At 33.4% G+C, this 27,565-nt stretch overlaps 1 protein-coding gene across 50 annotated transcripts in view; it reads right to left on the bottom strand.

The window, feature by feature from the left end:
• RIMS1 (regulating synaptic membrane exocytosis 1) overlaps nt 1-27,565 on the bottom strand; it is a 515,969-nt gene that overhangs the window by 169,229 nt on the left and 319,175 nt on the right. For 28 of the 50 annotated variants that reach the window (XM_054491265.2, XM_054491262.2, XM_054491283.2 and 25 more), the window contains exons 1-2: nt 21,218-21,547; nt 699-766 (exon numbers count right to left, since the gene is read on the bottom strand). In XM_054491265.2, coding sequence (XP_054347240.1) covers nt 699-766; nt 21,218-21,317 — 168 coding nt within the window. In that variant the 5' untranslated portion in view covers nt 21,318-21,547. Of the gene's footprint in view, nt 1-698; nt 767-8,794; nt 8,883-21,217; nt 21,548-27,565 lie in introns of those variants that run through there. The other 22 variants (XM_054491261.2, XM_054491259.2, XM_054491257.2 and 19 more) reach the window with 2 other exon arrangements.

Here is a 27,565-nt window from a genome sequence, read left to right as displayed (position 1 = left end):
GTAACAAATGGACCACACTAATGCAAGATGTTCATAACAAGGTAAACAGGTGGAAAGGGGTGGAGTAAGGAAGTGTATGGGAATTCTGTACTTTCTCCTCAATTTTTCTGTAAACTTAAAACTGCTCGAAAAAGGCCTATTAAATTTTTAAAAAGTAAACAACTTGCTTTCTTTCCTATAGACACAAGTTATTGGTTGTAGCATGATGCAATTTCCTCAGTTAACAGACACTCTAGAGGAAATTATTTCAGTGGACTCCATCCTTGGCTTATAACAATTTTCATTTAGAACTGTATTTCATTTGTAGCAGAAATTTATATTAAAAGTTTCTTACAGTGGTTGGCAAATAAGTATACATTTTTAAATGGTTCTAAAATGGAATTAATTGAAATTTAAAAACATATCTGCTTACATAAAAAAACTGATTCCGTATGTTGACTTGTTAATGTCAATATCCATAACCAAACATCTCAATCTTACTTATAGTCATTATTTAATAATCGTTTTTTACTTAATTTAAAATTTGTTATAATTATTCAGTAATAACTGCTTTTTTCTTCAAAATTGTACTATCTTAAATGAAATCAATATTTGCCCTTACCAAATGAATAATAGAGCAGATATCACATATCAGACAAAGGACAATTAACGAGCACACATATTCCCTAAACTCCGAACACACTTTCCAGAAAACTTACCGAACTAATAGGTGATGTCTCCCGGCTATGCCACGTGGCAGGATCCAACCAGTAATAATCCAAATCACCTGTTCAATACAAAAAGAATGAAAAGTGTAATGGTATTAAAGAGAAGAGTGTATCACTTTAAGCTTTACTTCTTCAATCTATAAAGGAAAGGGTTTTAGTATCATAAGCTTGAGCGTGTACGTCGCAGAATGATGCACACGTGTGTTGCAAAGGTTGTGACTTGAATCACTGGAATGAATGTATGCTACAAATGCACTTCATACAATGAATGACTACCTTATTCTGTCATAAATCAGTCTGGAAACACATATAAATGTACAGAAAAAAAAAAACACAAAAAAAACCAGGGTTAATCTACCCCTCCTAGCCTTAAAGGACTGTCCATACCCAGCCACAACCTGCTATCTAGTGATGCTGGCTAAAATTTTATTCATTGAAATGAGGTAAGTACTAAAATATAGTGTCTCTCTTTATACTTTCTGAACTAAATAATATCTTTCAAAATTATTATCTGATCTTTATCTTCTCTCATCAACTAAAAAACATAACACACATTTTTTAGGACATAGTGATGAGTAAATAAATATGAAAAATAACTTTTTCCAAAAGACTGGCTACAAATGACAGAGTACTCAAAAGCTCTAACTTTGTAAATATGTGTTTATGAACCTTTATTTTTGATCTTTCGGCTTAACAATATAATGCTAAAGAAGGTATCTGAGAAAAACTGAAAAAACTTCAATGGAAAGTATCAGTGCTTTCAGTATTTGTATAGGATGAAAGGCCGGAGAAAAATTGGGTAACCTACATGAGAAGAGATATTAGGGAAAGCAGGGGAATAATTCCCTTTTAAATTTTCAACATCAGATTAACTCAATACAATTTTTCTCTGCATAGATCTTGAAAGAGAAAAACATAAAGTGAGTAAAGCATGCTAGTTAATAATGAGCTATTTAACTGTTGGGAAAATATGCTTGGTTGATGCCTGTAAAGATCATAGGTAAAGAATTGTATGTACATGACAGGCATTGCAGACACAGGCACTATAAACAAAATGCTACATGAAATAATTTTTAATAATATTGAAAATATTCAGGCATAAAAATCCATACACTTCAATTTTTTAGGAACTGCTTCCCTTTTCCTTAAACGTTATTTATACAGGTACTACAATAAACATTTTTCAAATATTCATGTAGATTACAGTATTATATTCTATGCAGGGGTTAATATTAGAAATTTCATTAGAAAAAACTATATTCTGTTAAAATTTACTTCACATAGATTCCGTATCTCTCTCCAAATCACATACTTTAAAAATGTATACATGGTTTGATGCCAAAAAGGATAAATCTCTATACTCCTACTGGGCCACCTCAGTTAATGGAATATTAGGAAGTCAGAAAAGAACATTTTTTCTCTTTTATATTTATTGTTTGTAAAAGTTCACATGACTATTCTTAAAGTAGCTCTCTCTTTAGTATTATTACAGCTTGTTCTGAAAGAAAAACTGTATTAATAAAATTGAAATTACTACTAACACAAATGTTATAATTCAAAAGGTAATTATTGCAATTTGTAAAACTCTATCGTATAATTTCGTATACTTAGTAAAAATGCCTAATGACTTCCTGAATGCTGATTCATTTTGAAATTCTGTGAAAATTAATAGAAATACTTAGATATTTGAAGAGAAAGAAAATTATATTTCCCCAAAAAAGAAAAATTGATCATTAAATCAAAAGCTACTTTAAAAAGTCTTTGAAGTTTAAAAAAATGACAAAAATTCATTCTACTTTAAGCACTTCAAGAAAACAAAAGTTTATTGTATCCCTCAATAACCTGACTTAGGTCTTGAAAACTACTCCTCAGGATTCTTCTCTGGTTCATGCCCCAATTTCTCATATGGTGGTTCAACCCCTTGTTTTGCTCATATTATCCTAAGTAAATCTATTAATATTATAAATTAAATATGAGTGAAACATGGAGTTGAACCACCATATGAGAGACATATATTCATGAATATTCGATCTGCAAAAAACTGTTCTTATAGGCAAAGGACCAAAAGCTGATGTTTCTGGGTAAAATTCAATGGTGATACTCAACACACTTTATTATAAAAACAGTGCTATCAAGCAGTGCTATTCTATGATATATAAGCTTTGTAGAATAATGATGTTAAATGGAGAATCTAATTTAATTGGTTTGGTACTGGATAAATATTACACATAGTCTGTCAGATGATTCCAGTGAGGAGCCAGGACTCATACAGTATACCGTAATAAAATGGATGCTACAGATATTGCAGCTTAAACAAATTTTGTTTTTTCCAACTTTGGCCATACGTAGTTTTGTATCTACTAAATATTGTATTTACTAAATATTGCTAACAAATGTAAATGTAAAAAACACATTCATTATTTTAGCATACAATATTTGTATATATTTTAGTATACAATTATACTTCCTTCATATTCTGAATGGCTTCTAATAGTTTTCTTATCACTAATTTCATCATTACCCATTAAAATATAACACTTTTGCTTAAAGACTTACAAAAAATAAAATCTACAATCTAAATACTTCGTTGTAAACTATATTTGTTTATATTACTGAACTTTTAAGCACTCTTAATTTGTCTTTATAACTAAGATTTCACTATTATTAATGGAATAAGCAACACTCAACAAAACATGCTCCTAAAATATTGAGTCTAATATTTCATTAACACAAAACATTTTCCTTGATTACTTTTGTAATAGTTGATTAAAGATATTGACTGCCAGGTGGCATAGCTGCAAAATGATAAATTCATGGTATTTGCTTATGGAGTCAATACAAAAGCACCTTGGTCCTCATAGTCAATAAAACGTCCGAGGAACTAATTCACTATTACCATTAATTTAGAATCAGGAAATATGTCAGCTGCTTGTGTCTATGGAAATGTCTCAAGTTCATAACTAGCCAAGTTCAATGAAGTGTTATAATTTTGAGCATTATTTTTTGTGAGGGATTTTAAAATTTTTATACTATCCCTTGTGATAAAGTAGGTTATTAAACTTAATAAACACACAACTATCAATGCAGAAATAAAGTCAGCTACATTACACATGAATTTTCCATAAAGAGAACCAGTGTTTTCTAAACCCAGGTCATTATGATTAGAGTATGTAACAAGGCATAAACATGTATCTCTATCTCTATAATTTAGAATTGTGTATCTTATGATGTCTAGCGTTAAAGCACAATGGATTTCAATAAGATCAATAAATGCCAATTAAACAAAAATCCCTTCGAAATAATATACAGGCACAATTAAGCATGTGTATGTTAAAAATATTTTTAAAAATTCCTCTAATTTCAAATATTAAATATCTATTTAGCAATTTACATGACAGCTCTACTTGACCAAGTGGAATGTGTACCTAATGTGCAGGTAGTAAAGGAAAGCTTATCTGTTCCAAAGCCTTGAAGTATTAGAAAATTTGAACTTCTTGACTATCTCTAGAAGTAATATGCAGCGTACTTTTAACACCATTATAATGAATAATAATAAAAGATGGAATTCAAACCAACTCTAAGATTGGCTCACAGCAACTCACAGCAACGAATAGCAATTTCAAATACATATCTGTGGTCACCTTCAAAAAGAGACTGTTCTTTCTAGATATTAATAGAATAGATTTTCATTCAAAAAAATACAAATTTCACAGACCAAAAATCAGAAGAATTATCCTTCCCAGGTATTTCCTGAGCCTCTTAAAGTATTTTCCTCTTTTACTTTTTTGAGTCCTCTATAGTAGGATGTGAGTTGGAACTAAATGAAACATTGAACAAAATATGTTTATTTGAATGTTTTTATGCACTGCATACACAAAAAGCCAACTGAGTTCTAAGAACAGGTTTTTAAGTTGAGACAAGGTAAGATATTGACACATGGACACATACCGTGGTCAGCATACATGAGTTAAATACTGTTTTAGTTACACTGTGATATTAAAAATATAAACATTTTAATATTTTACAGGGATATTCATTTGGGAAACAGTCTTCTCATAGACAAGAGTTAAAATCTGAAGTCTAAGAACTAAGATAAACTCAACTCTGGATTAATATACTGAAAATACATTTTGAAATGTTTCTTCATATTTTAGAAGTCTATTTAAGATGTTTCCATGCCTGCAATGGAAAAGTGTGCTTCCACTTCCCCTAAATTATACACAATAGAGAAGCTAACTTTGGAATAAATAAGCAATAATTTGCTACACAGCAAAGTCCTAGAAAGTCTAATTTCACCTAACCACAGGTCAGGGATAAGAAATAAATATTATTTAATAGGGCTTATTATCTAGGCATTACAATAAAATGAGAAGATACACTTGTTAAATTTAATCATTAATCATACAATCTATAAAATATTAAAGTGTATTTTATAAATAAATCTATGTGTACTGTTGCAAAATTTACATAAATTATCTTTCACCACTGAATTACTGTCATTCATGATTGAATTATTGTCAAAGTTCCTAGTATAGTGAAAATACTGGTCCTCAAATACTTATTGTTAATTTTATTCTAAATTCAGGCCAATATTCACTCCCTAAACATATCTGAAGGCAAACACTGCATAAAATTAGGTAATAGAGATTTTTGTCTCTTGAGCTCAAGGCCTAAAGCAAGGCTAGAGGCCTCTTCAGACCACTGGGCTTCAGCAAGAACTTCTTTAACAATTTTAAGTAACTTAAAATCAAATTTCTGGTTTTGGTTCCAGGACCCAAAAAAAGGTATAAATCCTTGGGAGAGTTGCATATTATCTCTAGCCATTAGGAGTCTGTTAGTGCTATTGTTTTCTAAATGCATGTTAGAAATTTCACTTTGGATGGCAGCTATGTTTACCACCAAAGATACTCAACATAAATAACAATCAAAGAAATACAAATCAAAACCACAATGAGATAGCACCTCATACCTGTTAGGATGGCCTATTATAAAAATTTAAAAAGAAATCAGTGTTGATGAGAATGTGGAGAAATTTTGGAACCTTTCTACATGGCTGATGGGAATGTAATCAGTACAGTCACTATGGAAAACAGTATAAATGTTCCTCAAAAAACTAAAAATAGAACTACCATATGGTCTAGCAATACCACTTTTTATCCGAAGGAATTGAGGTCAGAATCTCAAAGATACGTCTGCATTCCCATGTTCACTGCAGCACTATTCACTATAGCCAAGAGGTTGAAACAACGTTCACTGACAAATGAATAAAGAAAACATGGTATAAACATACAACATAGTATTACTAAGCCTTGAAAAAGAAGGAAATCCTGCCATTTTTGACAACATGGATGAAACTTGAGAACATTGTGCTAAGTGAAATAAGCCAGATAAGAAGGAAAATATATGAGGAATATAATGAGTATAAGTAGTATTATATGAGGAATCTAAAATAGTCAAATTCATGGAAACAGAATAGAGGCGGTTGCTAGCAGATGGGGAACAGGGGAAACGGGGAGGTATAAGTCAAAAGGTACAAAGTTTCAGTAATACAAGATGAATAAACCCTAGAGATTTACTGTATAGAATTGTGTCTAGAGTTAACAATATTGTGTGTCATACTTAAAAATTTGCTAAGAGGGTAACTCTTAACTTTAAGTGTTCTTATTACAAAAAAGAAAATAATAAACAGGGTGGAAGTTTTGGAGGTGACGGATATGTTTGTGGCACAAAATGTGGTGCTAGTTTTATGAGTGGATATTTCTCTCCAAACTCATTAAGTTGTATAAAATAAATATGCACAGCTTTTTCTATGTCAAATATACCTCAATGAAGTGGTTTTTAAAAAAAGAAAAATATTTCCCTTTTAAAAGTTCCCCTTTGTTCATAATTGCGCTCTGCTTCCATCCTAAAACCAAGAACATCCCCTGTGTCTTTCTCTCTGATATTTAACTTTGATAATTCAGGTAAACTGAAGTATTATTAAGTTGATTCATGTAAATGTATCAATTATTATTTATTAAGTTATTGGTGTGACAAAGATATTTGTATTCAGAAAATATCCATACTCAATGAAACCTCCGGAGTTGAACTACCCCAGAGAGTGATTAAATATTTGCTTGAAGCCCTGTGGTGCCATCCTTATGTTTTATAATTTTAGGACACAGGCAAGGAAACTCAGTAGCTGGTCCAGGAAAGGGAAACTTTATTAACATATTTGGTAGAGGCAGTACTTTTTCTGGTTGTATGCATTGTTTGTTGAATTTGAGAGCAAATGTTTGGGATGCAAACACCACCATGACACAACTCTACAAAGCAGTTATATGGAACTCAGAATCAAAATTTCTGGCTGAATCATGAGCTCAGTCATTCAACTCAGAAGACAACTTTCATAGAACCCCTCTTTCTTCTGAGGGTAGAATGAGATCATGTGCATGAAACTGCTTTATAACTATAGAGCACCACAGAAATCCACACTGTCAGAGTATAAAAATGTATACTAAAAATGTTTTGCATTCTTATATAATTATAAGCATTTCTGTCAATTCTAATAACATGTACAAACGAAGAAAAATATATTTTTCTACCCAGCAGTTTACTTATTTGAAATCTTGAGTAATCACAAAACTTCATTATGTTTTAATTTCTCCATCAACACTCTATGCTAATATTTATAATCATATTCATATAACACTTATAAAATCAGCGATTATGCAGTAAAAAGAACTTTGTACTCCGAGTTGGAGACTTGTGACTAATCCTAAATCTGCCATATTAGGTGCATTCTCTTGATAATATCTCCTCATCTCTATTAACCTTGTCCTCTTTTACAAAATAAGAATAGTGCCTTTCCTCACAAACACTTCATGAGGATTAACTGAGAGATGTCAGTATTGTGAATTGTAAAGGAGTTTAGAAATAGAGCTTAATGTCTCATTACACACTTGAGATGAAGAATATGAAATCATGGTGTTAGAGATCAGACTTACAGTTAATTAGTGATCGTAACCAAAATATATGTAATATCTGTAATCTTTGCAAAATATGCTTTGAAATGGGCTTAGAAAAATGCTGAAGTCCTGTTGTTTGTAAAAATTATTAATTGGCCAGATTATTCAAGATATCCCTAACAATGTTTTCTTGAAGCCAGCTTATACTATACATTAAAAATTATTTAGTAGACATTAGATGTAAAATATATTTTAATATTTATTTTCTAATAGGTTGTAAGCTTCCTAACTTCCTGTAATTCATTTTTTTAGTTTATATTCCTTTAAAAATTATCTAAACAATAACAGGATTGATAGTAGTAAGAAAATAACTATTGTAAGGTTAAACATGAAATAGGGTCACCGTAGATAATAGGGCTTTGAGAAAACAGAAAATATTGTGGGTTTGCTTTGAAAAGGGTAATCGATACTGAAAAATGAAAAGAAATTGAAGACAGTAAATATCAGTCATCGGATTAATTCTTCCTAGTTTTAAAAGTTATGTACATTTATATAAATTTAGATTTTGAGACCACATGAAGCTTTGGGGTCCACAAACATTCCCCAAACACCATGATGTTCAATGCCATCTTTCTTACCTCTACATTGGCCTATATTGGTGCTATAAGGCCTTAGATAAATTTTATAAATTAAAATTCCAGAAAACTTGAACAACAAACACACAAACACATACACACACATGCATGCGCACACAACTTTGTGCCTTAGGATTATAAAATAAGAATGTGGTCATGGTCTTCAAGAAATCTAGACCATACTGTATTATCTGTATTAAATGACAATGAAAATGTATCTGAAGAAAAGTCTCCAAGGTCATTGATAATGGCCAAAATGCTTTCCACACATAACAGTTTAGAGAAGAATAAATTTCATGTGTAAATATGACCTAAGGCCTAATAACTGAGAAATTTCTCTCCCAGAATCTAAATGCAGAATAGTAAGGTAACCTGGATAACAAATCACAAAATTGACAATCTTAGGGATACTTGTTTTTTTTCAACACAGTGACTCTTCATAAATAAGAATTTGGGAAGTGCTGTACAGCAGAAGGAAATATTTTACTGCAACTTTCCAACTGACCAGGCTTCCACATTGACACTGAGTATTCCATTCACGTGGGAGAACAGGTTGTCAAGTGCAAAGTCTCGGAATAACCAGCCAGGAAACCCTGTGGAAAAAATTGGGGTTTATTTGTTTTCATTGTTTGGGGACTGGATGTTAACCATAGGTTTAAGAAATTGTTGTGCTGGGCAAGTTCACAGCAAAGACATTACAAGAACAAACTCTACATATAAATATCTTTGATAAAGGAAAATGTTAGTCCTTATCCAGACCCAGGCAACACTAGCAAAACAGCATTAAGTTGAAATAATATTCTGAATGTCAAATCAATTTTTACCTGCCTCTATATCCCAAAGACAAGGAAATAAAAAATGTAAAGATGGATACATGCTTTTAGTGATATAAATGAAAATAGTAAAATGATAATAAAGATGAATTTTAAGGGTGTACAGAACAAAACAGAAGTACTTATGTGGGACTGATACTTCTTATTTTAAAATATACTATTAATCTACAAAAAAGTAGAAAAGTTTATACTGTAGCAAATAGTGGGTAATATAAACAAGTTTTGACACCAGAAATCCCTCAAGTGACTATGAATAGTTTGTTTTTGCCTTTCTTTTCTATTTTATTCTGCTTATTATTTGGTTTGTTTGTCTTTGTTTTTATTTTGGGTATGTAAACAAATAATTTATAGCTACATTAAAGGACTTTATTTTTAAGTTGGAAATTCTTTGACTGGCAGTGGAAAATCACCAGGCGCAGAAGTTTGGAGAACATTTTATTTTATGCCTCGGCATTGTTTTTGAGAAAACTTCTAGATAGCCATATTAATAAAACTCCAAAATTACAGCTATAGGAAATGAGGTTGCAAAACATTGCAGTCACTGGTCTAAATCTCTGACTCAATGAAAAAGTGGTCAAGCTTTATAAAGTCACATTCTTTCAACTGTACTCCAACTCCATGTGACAGAAGTAAATAATTTAAATAAGATAAACCACAAAAAATGAGGATAAAGAAGCAATATCAACAAATCCATATAGATTGTATATACATTTTTTATTAAAAAGCAAACTACGTTAATGTTGGTCAAAGACTAACTTATGGACTCAAGAAAGGAATTATCTTCCAGGGGTCCTAAATATTTGACTGAATAAACAGTTTTAAATCTATATTTCCAATATAATTATTTAAAAATATCTTCATGTTGGAACTGTTACTTTAAAAAATAAGTAAGCCTCACTGACCTAGACTAAAATTGTTCAACATTGGTTTCTTGGCTTTGTCACAGATGCAAGAGAATCCAATTCCCAGCTTTACTGGCTGTTTAAATACATGACTTCACAATAACTAGCTGCATGGAACTACCCGCAAGTACACTTTAAAGAGTTTATCCTTGAAGATACTGCCCAACAAATTTTTGAAATGTTTAACACAAAGCAACAATATATACAGAAGTCTTTGTGAGGGCTACGTGGTAAATCAATTTATATTTTCTAAAACAAAACTATGAATTAATTCACACCATCAAACAACCACGCACCTGGAACACACTATATTTCTAGACAGTCCCTCTCCCCTCACTGCCCCTACAGTTCCTTTTATTGTATTGTCCTTTATCATTACTATATCAGGGTGTTTACTACATGGATCATGGTGATGATGATTCTCATATGGATCATGCTGCTTCTGCTCCTGCTGATAATCTCCTCTATGAAATGACAGAAAAGAAACTTTCTTTTGGTGTTGGTATCAGGAATAATAAGTGTGCACTTATGCAACTGGCTGTTTTTTTTTTTTGAGACGGAGTCTCACTCTGTCGTCCAGGCTGGAGTGCAGTGGCGCGATCTTGGCTCACTGCAAACTCCACCTCCTGGGTTTACGCCATTCACCTGCCTCAGCCTCCTGAGCAGCTGGGACTACAGGCGCCCACCACCACGCCTGGCTAATTTTTTGTATTTTTAGTATAGACAGAGTTTCACCGTGTTAGCCAGGATGGTCTCATTTCCTGACCTCGTGATCCGCCCGCCTCAGCTTCCCAAAGTGCTGCAATTACAGGTGTGAGCCACTGTGCCTGGCCCGCAACTGGTTTATTTTGTGTTAAAGATGTTGTGCATTTGTAATGGATGACACTTTTTTGTGTTGGGATATTTGTGATTAAATATGCAGCCTAATTTTCTACCCTTATTTTCCCTTACTGATCTTTTCCATGTATTTTAAATTTATTTCACTTGGCTACATTTTTACATTTTCACAGCTATTGTAAATCACTTTTGATATTAAAATAGGCTTTAAAATGATATTAACATAGCAATTAAAATCAGATTAAATGATATGTACACAATATAATTTACTATATTTATTGTAACTCTATTTTCATTAAAATGCAGTTTTCCGTCCTTCAAACTCAAAATAACTTTGATTCAACAGAAAACAACAAAATGGAACCGATGTGCAGATATTACTTTACAGTAAATAGCAAGTTATCTTAATTTATTTGAGAGTCTTGCCAAAGGATGGGAAGTAAGTGAAAAGGTCTTCTCATCTGGCAAAAAGCAATAGAACAAAATCTGAGCTCCTAGACTTTATTCCTAGAAAAACACACTACCCCTCACTCATAACTTTATAGCCACAATAATACAAGAGTTTCTTTGGTATTCAACCCCACAAAACCATTAAAGATGCACACTGTAAATGGGAAAATGGTTTGTTCAAACAAGCACATTGACAGCAATAATTATTAACAAGAAAGGGGGCGGGGAAAGCTAAACAAACAAATACACAAAAACAAATCAGCTAAGAGTCTTTGTGCCCTTAACACTGTGATACTGTGTGTAGCTCTACGAACATAACTGTGTTAAAGAGTGCATGAACAGTTATATATGAAAACAACTGGATTAAAGGGCAAAACACTGATGTTAAAACAATATCCATTAGGCAACAACTAAAAATATTATAGCATGTAAATTTTTATAAAAACAAGGATGAAATCCCTTTATAGCCCTCCTAATTAAAAACAAAGGTTGGTAAATTATAATTCTGATGAGATAAATTTTAATTAAAACAATGTAAACAAATAACAATAATCATAACAATAAGCTGGTTGGCAAATATCCGGCACATCAAAAAACTCAGCTGTAAATAAGAAGGGATCTGAAGCTAAGTTTTCACAATGAAGTCATTATTCATCAACGGAACAAAAAGCAGAAACATACAGCAACTGTTTATTAAATATTGCTTCAGATTAATCATGAATTTAAAGATTAAATGCACTGTAAATAATAACTCTTATCTTATCCCTTTGCATGTTCTATTTCCTGATATTTTTTGAATGCAGTACAAAAAAATGGAAAGGATCAAGTGCTCTTTGCATAATACTCCCCACACAGAGTAGCTGAATTGTCTTTTAAAGATTCTTAAATCAATGTCTTTTAAGTAACAGCAAACCAAGTGAACAAAACTATCTTTTTAGAGAATTATGTAACTAAATTAAATTGTGAAATTAAGAGATATTAGGTCAAAAAAATAAAATTGCAAACCATTAGCACTGATAAACTATTCGATAACACTAAATCTGAAAATTAAAATTACCATTTGAAAGATTACATTTATAAAAAATTAAATTAAATATTATTTTAGTAATGTCAAAAAGTCAATTTTTCATATTTTATAATTTTTTATAAATCCATAACAAAACATTCCCAATTGAGACATAAGGTGATATCACTCAAAAAGACAGTAAATATGTTTAACTCAGTTCTCTCAATAAAAATGTGCACATTGAAGATCGACCTAATAATGTCACCAATCTTAACAATATAAAATCATTCTATTTTGCCTAATTTCTATACAAACCAACCCAAATGCTAGCTAAAATATCTTACTGATCATAGCAGGATTGAGCTGGAGAAATATAGAATCCATGAGAAATACCAAATTATAGTAATTATAATAATCTTAGTATTAAGAAAAAATATCATAGCTTAATTTTATCTTTTATAAAACAAGACATTATGTTATATACAGGTATACTATAAATAAAATTAAAGGCTGATCTCCATTTCAAAATAAAAGAGCCAGTCAATAGCAACTCCTAAACTCAACCTCAGTTTCTTTTTAACTGGGAAGACCATAAGTAGCATTTACCTTATAAATAAAATGTTTATTATTCACGTTTGAAATATATTTGTAAAGAATTTGTGATAATTGTTGCAACTGTATTCTAATGGCTTAGTTTTCAAATGAGAAACTCATTACTACCCTAGGCTAGCCATTTTGCATTATTTACAGTTGAAAGGGAAGGGACTAAAAACACTGAAAAACAACATCTTATTTGCCTTTATAATTTCCATTATTACCAAGAAGCTCTATGGTTCTATTTGTTTCTCAAAGTGATGTACTAATAGTTTTAATGAGAAAAAAAATCACACACACACACACACACACACACACACACACACTCACCCCAGATCTTTGGGCCTACCATAATCTCTGACATAATTATCACTGTATCACATTTTAGATCACACATATGGATGTGTACTTAGTTCACAAGTATGCAAACTGTATCCGTTGCAATTTAGCTTTGTTAAACCGTCCAGGAAATCTGTGGAGAATAAAGATACTACGTTTAAAGACTCTATATAGCAAACTCAAAGGGGACAGCTTCAAGCAAAAACTTCAGAAAGACTATTCTTGTTACAAACCACACGTTTGTTACCAATAGTCAAAGGGTCTTTCAGATTAAATAGATATTTTAGAGCCCCTTATTCTGTGCTTAATTTTTCCATCACTTTTATGCCTTAGTTGAATAGCTCTGATTACAGTAAAATCTCATAATAACAAACCTTACATAGAGATCTCTATAATTAAATGTCTGCCTAAAACAAAACTAGCCTCTGAAATCAGGAAATCACAACATATTTGTCAAAGAAGCCTATTGTCAAGAGAAACCTAGTCTCTGTCAAGCCATTCTAAACAGAAATAAGCTCAATGAATTTGCAGTCATTCCTAATATCTTTGCTTATGCCAATGATCTGTCTAATCATCACATATTTATCTTTTGGAGATTTAAGCTTTGGGTGTATTTGTTTATGATATAAAATGGCAGAGCCCATGAAAACACCAAATAGTAACTGAGGTTTTTTTTTTTGTTTTTTGTTTTTGTTTTTTTTTAGCAAGAGCAATTTGAAGCTGGTCTTGAGTTTATTCACTAACCATAGATGAGAAGTGGTGTACCTTTGTGTAGGCAGGATTTTTTCTACCACTGAATGTCAAATACTTTTTTGTTGTGACTTTTAAGGAAAGGATTATAAACCTGAGTTATGCAAGTCCTTTTACACGGTCCATAATTACATTTAGGGGATCCACACACTCTTTTAAATTGTAAGTAAAATTTTGTATGCAAAAGTATTTTTTCCCTCAAGAGTCCATTGCTTCCTTTATTTCTCAAAGGCCTCTGATCTCTCTCCAAATTAAGAACAAATGGTTAAAGGGACTAAAGGAATCAGTGACTCTGAGTAGGGTATTATGATATGGACTTGTTGCTTTACCTTTAGCTCCCAGAATTATCCTCTCTTGCAGGTCCTCAGCCTCAGCAGTATGCTTTCATTGAGATCACTATTTAAGCCAGGCACTTAGGAAATCAAAAAACCATACTCAGAGAAAATGAGCTTTGTGAGTACATATAGAGAGCAAGGGAATTAACCTCAAAAAGCACTTTCATGACCTATCAACAATCCAATGAATTATATTTTTCAAAAGCCTTCAATATAGAATAGGCAAGAGAAATATTACACACAAATGTACTAACATCTCTTCTCTGATGAATACCTTAGACAATTTCAGATATATGCTAAATAGGAAAATATAGAAAATATAATAAAGTTTATATAATCTAAATAAGTGATTACAGAAGATAATCCTGAAATAAAAGTAAAAAAAAAAAAATTTAAGTGGATAAAAAATTGTTGCAATTTGAACCTACTCAGAAGAACAAGTTTCAAGGGCTAAGCATTCTCTAAAGAGAAAAACAAAAAACAATGCAGGGCTAACAGCCTCTTGTAACAAAAACAAAAACCCTCAAAGCTATTTATAAGCCTAAAATATAAGACAGATATTATAGTATTGAAATATGTTTGTTAAAACTCACCAGTCATTATATCAATATGCCCCCCTTTCTGAAGTCAGTTTTGAAATTTGTTCAATGTTTACAGTTCATCATAAGAATTTATTTCCCAGATATTCAAGACTCATAGAAGTCACATAAAACCTTCTCTAAAACTTATTTAAATTAACTATGCAATCAAGATTTTTGGTTACATTTCTGCAAGTAATTGACCCACTCATAATATAATTATGATGATTCCCTTCTTAAAGACAAAAGATTGGCCTACTTGAAGCAGGTTATATAAAATCTAAAACCATTTCATTAGCCTACAACTTACAGGCATGATGATAAGTATTTAAAAGTTTTCTTGACTATTATCATAGTATCAAATAATTACAAATTCTTTCATTAATTTATCTTCTTTGATAAATTGACATGCTTCTTCCCAATCTCCCTAGTCTTAGAACACTGAGAATGGCAAGCATTTGTTTTACTTATTAAAAGTGTTTACAGATGACCTCTTCTCTAACAGAACCCTCCTTGGCAGGAACATTCACAGGTAATACTTCAAAATGAAAATATCTATTCTCCTTGAAGATCTTCCTAACTATGCACTAATAAACAGCAGCACCCCATAAAATCAGAAAGTTGGAAGAGACTTGAGCAGACAAACTTCTATGGAATTCATAATCACTTTACTAATAAAGTTATTGCCCTCATAAATATATGTGTAGAGACTATAATTCAGACTGGTTCCTCAGAACTAGACAGAGAAATCAATCACATTGTTTCTCTTTTTCTTTCGTCTCTCATGTACATATATGTGGGAGCATGAACCATCATTGCCTCAGCCTTCCTCTCATAATGGTGGGTGTCTATTATTAAGAAGAAACAGCAAGTATAAACATGAACAGAAGATTCATGATCATTATAAACTGGCAATTATTAGCCACTCTGTAAGCACATTGTTCAATTTACAATAAAATCCTTCCATCCTCACTAAAGAATATATTTAATTAGGCTAGACTCACAAACATTAACTAGTATTTGGTAGGCAGCAATCTGATTCATATTTTTGCCAGTGGAAGGTGGCTACTTTTCCAGTTGCCTCTGACCCTTTGGATTTTGAGCTTGCCTTCAGCAGAAAGTAGACCTCTTGAAAAACATTTGCTGAGAGAAGAAGGCAGGAGCTCTCTTCAGCTGCCCTCAGCAATACACACTGAACCTGAGGGGGAGCAAGGGAGCAGTGAGGAGAGCCCTTGTCCCTGGCCGACTTTCAGAAAGCCCCAGTGCCTCTCTGCATCCAGGTCCTCATCAGGCTGCAGCACAACTGTGATGCCTCTTTCCTCTCCCAAGGAGTGCAGTCTTAATAGCAGGTGCCCTCGGGACACCTCACACTTACTCAATGCCTATTTGGCAACATAGTTACAATGAAGCCAATTAAAAAAAAAAGCAGCAAAAAAACAGCTGTATTTACCTCTTGTATTAGGAAGACTGCATACCTTTAAACATTTAATAATTGTGTCTTTTTTCTACATGAAAATCATCAATAGATGATCTTGAGCATCTGAAAAAATGTTTTGCCATGCCTACAGAGAATAACAGGAGAGTCTTTTTCCAAACTGGCAGAAGGGAAACAAGGGCCAGAAGGGGTTAGTCACTAGTTACTCTTTTAACCCAAGGTCACACACCTAAATCTCTGATGCAAAAGATTACACTTCTCTTTCCTTCTTTGTGTCTTGGGCTCTCTGTTCCCCTCATCTGAACAGTTTTCCCTTTAGTCCACAGCTTAACGTCACCAAAAACACAGGAATTTCCATGAATGTGTTCTATAATCAGGACTGTCAATTAGGAGAAACCAAACCTGGTCAGCCTTTTTTCTAAACACCTGAAAAGAACAATCTATATATACTTAAATCTTTGTATTTTCAAGAAGATTAAGCTCTGACATTTTCTAATTTTAGTGAAAGTCACTAAATAGGGAAAGCAAACTCTTTGATCCATCAGAGAAGAAAAATGTATCTTTCTGAATTAATTGTATATTATCTATATATCTCAAGTTAAGACTTAAATGTAATACTAAAATGTATATAATTTAATGTGTACTTCAGATAAACATTTAAAACATAAAAATAACTTTAATACAAGTAATCATTATTGCATCCTAAAATAACATATTTATATAAAGCAAAACATCCTTATTCTCTACTGATAGAATCTAAATGAAACATTTTAGTATCTTACTCTTTTGGATAATTAAACAATAAATTACATTAACTTTACATTTATCCATAGATTAATATAATTTAGTTTACCTGTTCCTGAGTGCAACGTATGAAGTAGTAGAAACTGCAGAAACCCAGCAAACATAACAGCAGCATTGGAGTGGTTAACTAAATGCCACTGGCATCAAATCATTAAATTTCAGCTAGCAATGGCAGCAAATGTACAACACAATTAAAAAATCCACCAAAATACAACATTTTAAATAAAATTCCTTGTGGTCCTTGCATTCTAAATCAAAGCCAAAAAAGCCTGCAGTGTCCAACATTATACAACAGTGACACTAAACAAGGCCATAAGTGCTGCTGTCATCAAAACAGATCTCTGCAGTGAACAGATTCTCATTGATTACAGCATTAATCTATAGTGCTCTGTGCCGTACTAAAGTGGCTCCCAGTGTAGCATACACTAAAGCTCTTTTAGCTCCTCAATTAACCATTTCCTAAAACAATGCACAGAAGCTGCTACCTTCCTGAAGCCAGAGAGATGAAACGTTGTGGTCCTTAAAGCTAACACAGAAGAAAAGACTCAGGCAAATGTTCAGGAGCTCATCTTGCACCCACTGACAGTCACTGCGATACCCACGGGTTAAGATGACAAGGTTGAGCAGATGCCTGACTGTCAGACCACAGAAAACTCACCTGAAATGATTTGGTCCCATTATCAATCACTGGCAATGGTCCTGCCAAGCCCTGTGTAACAGATCATTTCCTCTGCAGTTTCCCTAACTGAGGAATCTTACTCAGCTCAATGACAACTGGCACCAGAAAGCATAAACCAAGAGTATACACAATTGATTGTTGGGAACACGGCAAAAGTGCTTCTTCAGGCTGTTCTGGTACGGCCAGCCTAGTGCTAATGGTGGCTCATCTCCAGAGGGCAAAAGGACAACCTCAAATAGGTTTTGCCAGAGAGCTGGGGACAGGAGAAGGTGGCTCGTATTTCTGATATTTTTAAAGATGCATATTTTTGAGGACTGTAGATGCATAATGCATAATACGATAGATTTTTTTTTTTTCTCACTGAGACACAGAATAATTATCCTCTCACTGGGTCACCTACATTTTACTTCATCCACCCATATTTTGTGTTACAGAACAACAGCAACGGTAACAACAAAATTAGTTGATTTGAAATTATGTTACTATCTCAATTACATTTTTATTGTAGTACAACATTCAGATTCCAGAAACAGCAATGAATAATGATACACTTCTCTAATCATCTAGGGATTATTTACTGAAAAATCAAGGTGGACTGCTTCTACTTTGTTTTAGAAAATGAAATGACCAAATGATGATAGAGAGAAAATTAGGAACATCTTTCATTTATTTAAAACAAATGGCGCTGTGTTTACTTAAATTACATGTACTTGTCAAAAATAATTATCTCATGAGAAAAAAATTAAAACTGAGCCATGGATCATCTCATTACCAAAACAACTGCAAAATATCAGCCTTAAATGAAATGACTAATTTGAACATATTTTCTCTCTTAAAAGAACATTTTTACGGTCTCATTCAGAATCTGTTTGCCTTTTTTTCTTTTCCCAAATTTCTGCCTATGCTTAAAGCTGGCTGTAGTCAAAACCTGACCAAGTTATTGCTGGGAAAAGCAAAAGGGAAATAAACATTAATTGAATGCTTATTAAGTGCCAAATATTACACTGTCTATTAATTTTATTTAGTTAATTTATTTCTCATAGGCATATGGAAAAATCAACAACACTTATCCCATATTAGAGATGGGGTTTAGAAAAGCTAATTAACTTGCCCGAAGTCACATGATTTATAAGTAGCAGAGTTGGGATTTGAACTTGGCTTTGTCTGTTTTGAAAGCCATGTATGAGCTTTTCACTACACCATAGTAGTAAGGAGTTACTGCAATTATTTTGTTGAATTACTTCAAAGTTATATCAGTCTTTGTGAAAGTACTCGTGACTTGTTGGCGATGCAGCGGGGGCCTATAATGATACACTTCTATTTCCCATGTTTCGAGGTGGTGAGGATTTTCCGGAGCAGCTATTGGGGCTGAAGTCTTATACTTGCTGAACTTAAGTTGCTTCCATTATGATATGGTCATTAAGAAGACATAGATGGCATGGTCTAGAGATAGACCTGCCGGTCCAGCAAGTATACAGAAAAGAACCAATAAAAAGGGAGTCAAAACTTTCAACAACCAATATACTCATTTTGTCTGGTTGAAATAGCTACCATATAATGTTCTTTGACTAGAATTTAAGAATGCATGAATCAGGCTGGGCACAGTGGCTCACGCCTATAATACCAATACTTTGGGAGGCCGAGGCAGGTGGATCACCAGAGGTCAGGAGTTTGAAACCAGCCTGGCCAACATGGTGAAACCCCATCTCTACTAAAAACACAAAAAATTAGCTGGGTGTGGTGGTGGGTGCCTGTAATCCCAGCTACTCGGGAGGCTGAGGCAGGAGAATTGCTTGAACCCAGGAAACAGAGGTTGCAGTGAGCCAAGATCCCGCCATTGCACGCCAGCCTGGGTGACAGAGCAAGATTCCATCTCCCAAAAAAAAAGAATGCATGAATCATATAAGCCTATGTAGGCTCAAGTCAACTGAAATAAAACATTTTAATACACTGCATGTGTCTATTGTTGTGCTTGAGTTTTGAGATTTAAAAAAAATATTTATTTCTCTATTCCTATTTCGTTTCTCTTGTTTATTATCCAGTATGGGCTTACTTCAAATTATAAAGTCATTTTGAATGTCATTAATCTAATATTTGTCCCTCATTCCATCTCATGAATTTATATTAATTTAGTATAATTACCTTGAGTTTCCCAAAGTGCCTTGATATACGAAAATTTATCAAACAGTAACAAATTGCATTTCTAACAGAAAATACTTGATAAATCCAAACAAGGTTTATCAAGTATTTTCTGTTAGAAAAGCAATTTTTTACCAAACCCTGTTTGGATTAAGTATTTTCTGTTAGAAATGCAATTTGTTACCAAACCCTGTTTGGTTTATTAAGTATTTTCTGTTAGAAATGCAATTTAATAAACCAAACAGGGTTTATTAATCAAAATGGCATTCATGGATTTCAAAATTACAGAATCAAAGCAGAGAATCAATATTAGAAGAGATTAATGTTGACCTCACTCTAAAATATCCTTACTCATTTCTGGGTACCACATACTATGAGCTTTCACGCATAGTAGCAAGTGTTATTCACTGGAGCCACTGTCAAGGTAAAATTAGAAAAAAATCCTTCTATTTTCATTTTTTAAATTCCAAAATTTATGTTAACAATATTTACTCATTTAAAATATTTCTACAATTCTTCCATCTTGAGCCATATATATCCTTCTTCTGGGTTATATATTTCACAGCCTCATACTTAGTTGTGATTCCACAGTATATCAAAAACCAGAAAACTGATTTCCCTTGGGAGAGAACACATAAAACCTAACATCAAATGCAATTTTGAGCTTGCTTCATATATTCCATTTGACCTTGTGCTATTGTAGTTTAGGTCAAGGCCTGCATTTGTGAAAAGGTTTTGGTACTTTCACAAAAACCCAGGAACCATTATTTTTAAAAAGTGACACAAACTTCCTATTTTTGCATTGACATTCCACCAATGATTACTGCAATTTGTCATGTATTTCTCATTCTTTGTATGAGATAGTAAAGCATGGAACACATTGACAGAAAAGAAAACCCATGCACAATTAAGTAGCCTGCTATTTTTTTTATTATTTTCACAGAACATTGATTTTCTAATCTTCAAATCTTCCTTGATGTGGCTATTACACAGGAATTAATCATAAACATAATTAATCATCTTAAAATGTTTAGGGCTATATTATAAACCCTACAATCTCATTTCAGAGAAACAGATTAAAGATAAAGTTGGTAACTGGAAACTTTATTCAATTAAGAACACTGTGCACCTGACACACAGAGAATAGAAATATTTCGACTGGAAAATAGATACAGAGGGAGTGTTAAATATAGATTTGGGTACAATTGGGACAAAATGAAGTGGGATTACCATTATCTATTGCTTACCAGCAACTGCTCGTCGAGCTTCAATTGTTCCCTCTTCGGAATCAACAGACCTCACTTCTTCCCACCCTTCTGAAGAGACATGAATCCCAGGTGCACACATGACAGCAAACTTGCAAATAAATCCAGCTTGAGAGATTTAAGCCTTGCTGTTTAAACCACTCTCTGCTGCTCAAGATCTTATCTAAGAAGAGTGTGAAGCGCCTCCTTCATCACTCTGCTTATAGCATTGAACAACAGGACCAGCAGAAAATGGAAGCTGAAATAAAACATTGGTGTGAGAACAAGAAAGTCTCCTTGCATGACTGACTCAGGTCACTGCAGGCACTGTGCAGTTACCCAAAGGACTGCTTGGATAAAATACTGTAGACAAGCTTCGGTGGACCTGGTGGTGTGGGGACTGGTAGCATTTACTGAGGAGAAGCATATTGGCATCTCTGTTGGGTTTTAACCAGATCCACAGGATTCAGGAAATAAGCTCTCTGCCAGATGACACTATGCTCCTAGCCATTCCTTCTGTTTACTTATCGCCCAAATTACTCTAACTAGTGTCCTTTGTCGTGCTGTGAGCTTATTTGTGGAGAAGGCTAAATAAAGGATTTTTATGACAATGAAATGGCCATTGGCCCATAGAATGATTTCTTAACCTAACTCTTCTGCTTTTGTTCAGTACCATTAAAATTAATTAAATGGGAGCACTTATTATTATATCTTTGATTTATGAAGAAAAACACTTTTTTTGTTTCTTCTTGAAATATTTGAACTTAGGCTGTATTTTTAACTGTTACATATTCTTTAAATAATACTTACCTCTTATTACATAAACTTTTTAAGGTAGCTTCCCTCTTCCTATTATTTTTCTATCAGATGCACATACATACGTATGTGAATATATTATATATTGTATATAGATTCCTATTATATGTGACATGCTACAAAACTAATACACATTTCTGAAATATGAAGAGCTGTACCTTCTGATGAGATGCATACTCCTAATTTATGAAAAAAATTATATATTTTTATCTACCTTAACTGTAGTCTTTTCACTAAAACAAACAAACTAAAAATTTCACATGTAATTTTAATTTAAGCACATTTTCCTGCAGGTAATTATTATTTTTTTGGATTTCAATACAGAAAATGTTGTAAATAGCAAAAATAACACAATCACCTTGCATTTGCATATATTTCATACTTACTAAATAATATTCATATGCTTCAAAATGAATCCGAGAGGTAACAAAGATGGATAGCATTAACAAGAGAATCAACCATGTAGAGAAACAGACATGGAGTATTACCAAGACTGGTTTATCCTGGAAATGAAATTCCTAAGTCACTAACCTAAGGCTTCTACTTCACCAAACTTTCATTTTCAAATTAAACTTTGGTACTAATAAGACAGCCAGAAAGTACAGATAAAAACCTATTACAATCAAATGCCAATATTTTTAATGTTGAAATATTAACCACATATAATATCTTAGAAATTCCTTTTTATTCCTCCATAGTCCTATTAATTCCATATGCAAAATAAATCTGATTTTCAAATCATAAATCTCCTACAAGTATCCTTTGAAGTAATAATAATGTATTGATTTTCTAAGTTCCGTACACCACCAGCGTATTAAGGACAGTACTGAAGTACTATACGAAAAATGTATATATTATTTCCAAATTCTTCCCAAGTACTTTCAAAAGCTGAAAAACATCTCTACTAATCTATAGCTGACTCACTTATGTAATATCCTCTGTTGCTCACAATTATATCTTGTAAAAAATGTATACTTCTATATAAACAAATATGCTAATCATTTTAAATAATGGGAATGTCTACATAACTTACTGTTGATAGGATGTAAATCTAGCATCTCATTCTTTATGGGACTACAGAATGAAGACCGCCCAGGTAGAACTAACACATTACTACTGAGTTGACTGGCTAAATCTGCTGCGTGAGCCCTGCTATATTGTATTAATGTATTGGCACTTAAGAATCAATAGCAGGACAAACTCTGGACAGAAGAGGACAAATATATTGTCTTTTAATCTGTACATGTGGAAACTCCAGATCCTTTTAGTAATACCAAGATTCTTAATCTTTACAACCAGTAGTAGAATATAATATTTATGAAAGGTTATGGCATAAAAACATGTTCAGGTTCACAATACCTCCTCTGAGAGGTTTTCATTGACTAAACCCAATGCACATTAATCTTTTTATTGTTTAGCACTTCCCTTTAGGTCTTCAAGGGACAGTCAGCCTTACGTAATATTTCATTCTGTTATTTCTTCCAATTTTCACTGATCCCTGCATGCATGCATTCAGAACTTCTTTCATCAAACAAAAATTCTGAGTATCAACTATACTAAGCACTAGAGTAAAAGAAAAAATACATAGAACAGGTCTGTGCCTCAAAGGTTTAAATGCTATTATTATTCCCATGTTACAGATGAGGAAACAGAGGCTTAGGTATGATAAATGACATATCAAGTCAGTGGCAACACCAGAATTTGAATTCAACAAAAGCAATAATAATCAAAGATAATATCGCTTTAGATTACCACTTCCTTAAATTTGGAGACTCTCACTTAATATCTGGTTCAAGGCTGTGTTCTTGGCAGTTTGTGATTGAGGCAAATAAATCTGCACTAAGTAAAACACACATTATGCTGTTGGCTAAGATCCTCCATGAGAATACAGTATAGCTCTGCCATGCTTTGATCCCACAACACCAGTTTACAGAGATGTTAGCAGATGGTTTAAAATAAAAGGGCCCCAATCACATGTATTCAGGACACACTGCACATTCTATTCTTTTCTAGAAAAATAACAAGGCACATTACCAGAAAAGGGGTCAGAAGTCCTGCATTGAGGACACTTTTAGCTAAAGTTAGCACTGGCTAAACTTACTTGAGCATAAACTATATTTTCGGAAACATTTACTAAGCCTGTTATATTGCAGAAATAGTTGGAAAAATGCTGGCATTATTAATACTGTGTATTCTGATTTTTGTTAAGCTATCCTAAGGAACAAGAAAGAGAAAGAAGTATTGGATCCCATTTCATAGATTAAGAGTTGATGTTCAGGACCATGTTGTTCCTTTGGGTAGTTTCTGTAATAAAAGGGACTCATGTCTTGTTCTGTCACTGGGATATCTGTGATTCGGCTACCACAAATTATCAGCTCAGCTCTCCTTTTCCTGACCCAGATGGACAGCTTCTGTACCAAAGTTCCATTTATTCAACTCTACATAATCAAATGGAGGCAAACGTTTTTTGTTTTATGTTTGTTTCTCTTTTTTTTTTTTTTGAGACAGAGTCTCACTCTGTCGCCCAGACTGTAGTGCAGTGGCGCGATCTCAGCTCACCGCAAGCTCTGCCTTCCGAGTTCATTCTCCTGCCTCAGCCTCCCGAGTAGCTGGGACTACAGGCGCCTGCCACCACATCCAGCTAATTTTTTGTATTTTTAGTAGAGACGGGGTTTCATCGTATTAGCCAGGATGGTCTCGATCTCCTGACCTCGTGATCCACCCGCCTTGGCCTTCCAAAGTGCTGGGATTACAGGCATGAGCCACCGTGCCCGGCCTATGTTTATTTCTTTTGCTGAAACTTAAAATATTTCAAGACAAAGTCCAACTGACATAGCTCAGTAAATTCCAATTGCATATAGCTAAACACAGAATAAATCAATATTCAAGATACAATTTGTGGAGTAACAATAACAGGATAGAAGGCAAAATTAGTTTCGAAGACATAAGAATTCTCAAAATACTAGGATCTGGGAAATTAATATATTTAGTTCAATTTCTTTCAGGATTGAGAACCTCTTTCATAATTATAATTTCCTGAGTTATAAGGCTTCAATGCCTCTTATATCACTATTTACAGGCTTCCCACAAGGGTGATTTGGACATTAGAAGCAACTCCAGTTATAAAATGCCTAACTGGAAAAATTTAAAAGGTTAAAAAAGACTCAAAGTATCTGACGCTATCAAGGGGGCTCTGGATCCCAAATTGCTCTGAAATTCAAATTCAAATTAAGTTACAGGTATGTAAATTATAGTTTTCAAAGTGTAGTAATGATGCCATTTATAATATAAATGAATATGAGTATCCAATGAATTCTATTCTTTGTTTTACAGTGTGTTAAAGGACAAGCATGTTTAAAAGAGATCTTCAATGAGAACTGGTCTGTATCATTTGCTTTGATTTGTGATGTCTTCTAAGCTAAGGAGCCCTAAAGCTTCCAGACTCTGACCCAACCATATGGAGTAACTGAGGCAATTACTGGATATGGAATAAAGGGGATCAGAATAGCAAACATGTCAAAATGTCAGACAGTGCCAGGATGTGACCCAGGGTTGAGTAGGGAATTTTTCAGAGATAATTTTTTAAGATATTTGGAGAGACAATGTTTGGGTAGGAAAGGAAGATCAAGAAAGGTACAAAAGGTAAGTTTGTAATGTGCCTAATTAATAAACCTGATTCACCTACTACCATGGAATGTCTCTCCTCCAATTTTTACCTTCTGACTGATCCTACACGTTACCTACGGGAGACCTTTTGAGTGCTTTTCATGGTAATTAGATATTGAAAGGATAATCAGAAGTTGACAATTTCAGCCTCAAGCTTGGCACAAATGTTTTAGTCATTACTATATTTCTCTGTAAAAGACAAAAAACATGTCAGAAGAAAAAGGATTCCAATTTACAAAGCCAACATTTTAGCTCTCTGAGCACCATTTCTTAGCATCTGCCTGTTCTTTGTAACTTTAATAATTGATCTTACGGAAATGGAAGAAGCTTTGAGCTTAAAACTGGATGGGAAAGGTATTATAGAATGAGGTATCACTGACCAAGGACCAAATTTAACGTTATTTTCTTGATGTGGGACTACATTACAATGTAGGCAATATAAATTCAGTCTATAAAATCCACTTAATGAACAGATGAGCAGAATGAGATTTCAATTTATTACAACAGACTTATTGCTTGTTTTTGTTTTCACCCACGGTTCAGACAGAAATAAGATTACTCATTTACCTAAGCTGTGTCAAGGTTTATATTCATCCTTCTTTCATTATGGAGAAAGAACTCTGAGTGTCCTGGTCTTGTATAAAGATGCAAGGTTAAAAAAGAAGTTAAAAAATTGCCATTTCCTGCTTCTTAGGAGGGAAACATTCTCATGGCCCTGTGTGGTTTAAAAATGCAAGTCCCCAACCATTATAAGTATTTTTTTTTTTTTGGAGGGATGAGCTCTCTCTTTTTTTTTTTTAATTATTATTATACTTTAAGTTTTAGGGTACATGTGCACAATGTGCAGGTTAGTTACATATGTATACATGTGCCATGCTGGTGCGCTGCACCCATTAACTCGTCATTTAGCATTAGGTATATCTCCTAATGCTATCCCTCCCCCCTCCCCCCACCCCACAACAGTCCCCAGAGTGTGATGTTCCCCTTCCTGTGTCCATGTGTTCTCATTGTTCAATTCCCATCTATGAGTGAGAACATGCGGTGTTTGGTTTTTTTGTCCTTGCGATAGTTTACTGAGAATGATGATTTCCAATTTTTTCCATGTCCCTACAAAGGACATGAACTCATCATTTTTTATGGCTGCATAGTATTCCATGGTGTATATGTGCCACATTTTCTTAATCCAGTCTATCATTGTTGGACATTTGGGTTGGTTCCAAGTCTTTGCTATTGTGAATAGTGCCGCAATAAACATACGTGTGCATGTGTCTTTATAGCGGCATGATTTATAGTCCTTTGGGTATATACCCAGTAATGGGATGGCTGGGTCAAATGGTATTTCTAGTTCTAGATCCCTGAGGAATCACCACACCGACTTCCACAATGGTTGAACTAGTTTACAGTCCCACCAACAGTGTAAAAGTGTTCCTATTTGTCCACATCCTCTCCAGCACCTGTTGTTTCCTGACTTTTTAGTGATTGCCATTCAGAGACACAACCAAAAAAGAGAATTTTAGACCAATATCCTTGATGAACATTGATGCAAAAATCCTCAATAAAATACTGGCAAACCAAATCCAGCAGCACATCAAAAAGCTTATCCACCATGATCAAGTGGGCTTCATCCCTGGGATGCAAGGCTGGTTCAATATACACAAATCAATAAATGTAATCCAGCATATAAACAGAACCAAAGACAAAAACTACATGATTATCTCAATAGATGCACAAAAGGCCTTTGACAAAATTCAACAACCCTTCATGCTAAAAACTCTCAATAAATTAGTTATTGATGGGACATATCTCAAAATAATAAGAGCTACCTATGACAAACCCACAGCCAATATACTGAATGGGCAAAAACTGGAA

This window comes from Pongo pygmaeus, chromosome 5, assembly GCF_028885625.2.
Source record: "Pongo pygmaeus isolate AG05252 chromosome 5, NHGRI_mPonPyg2-v2.0_pri, whole genome shotgun sequence".
In the NCBI taxonomy this organism is placed as follows: domain Eukaryota; kingdom Metazoa; phylum Chordata; class Mammalia; order Primates; family Hominidae; genus Pongo; species Pongo pygmaeus.
This window is presented reverse-complemented; position numbering and strand designations above follow the sequence as displayed.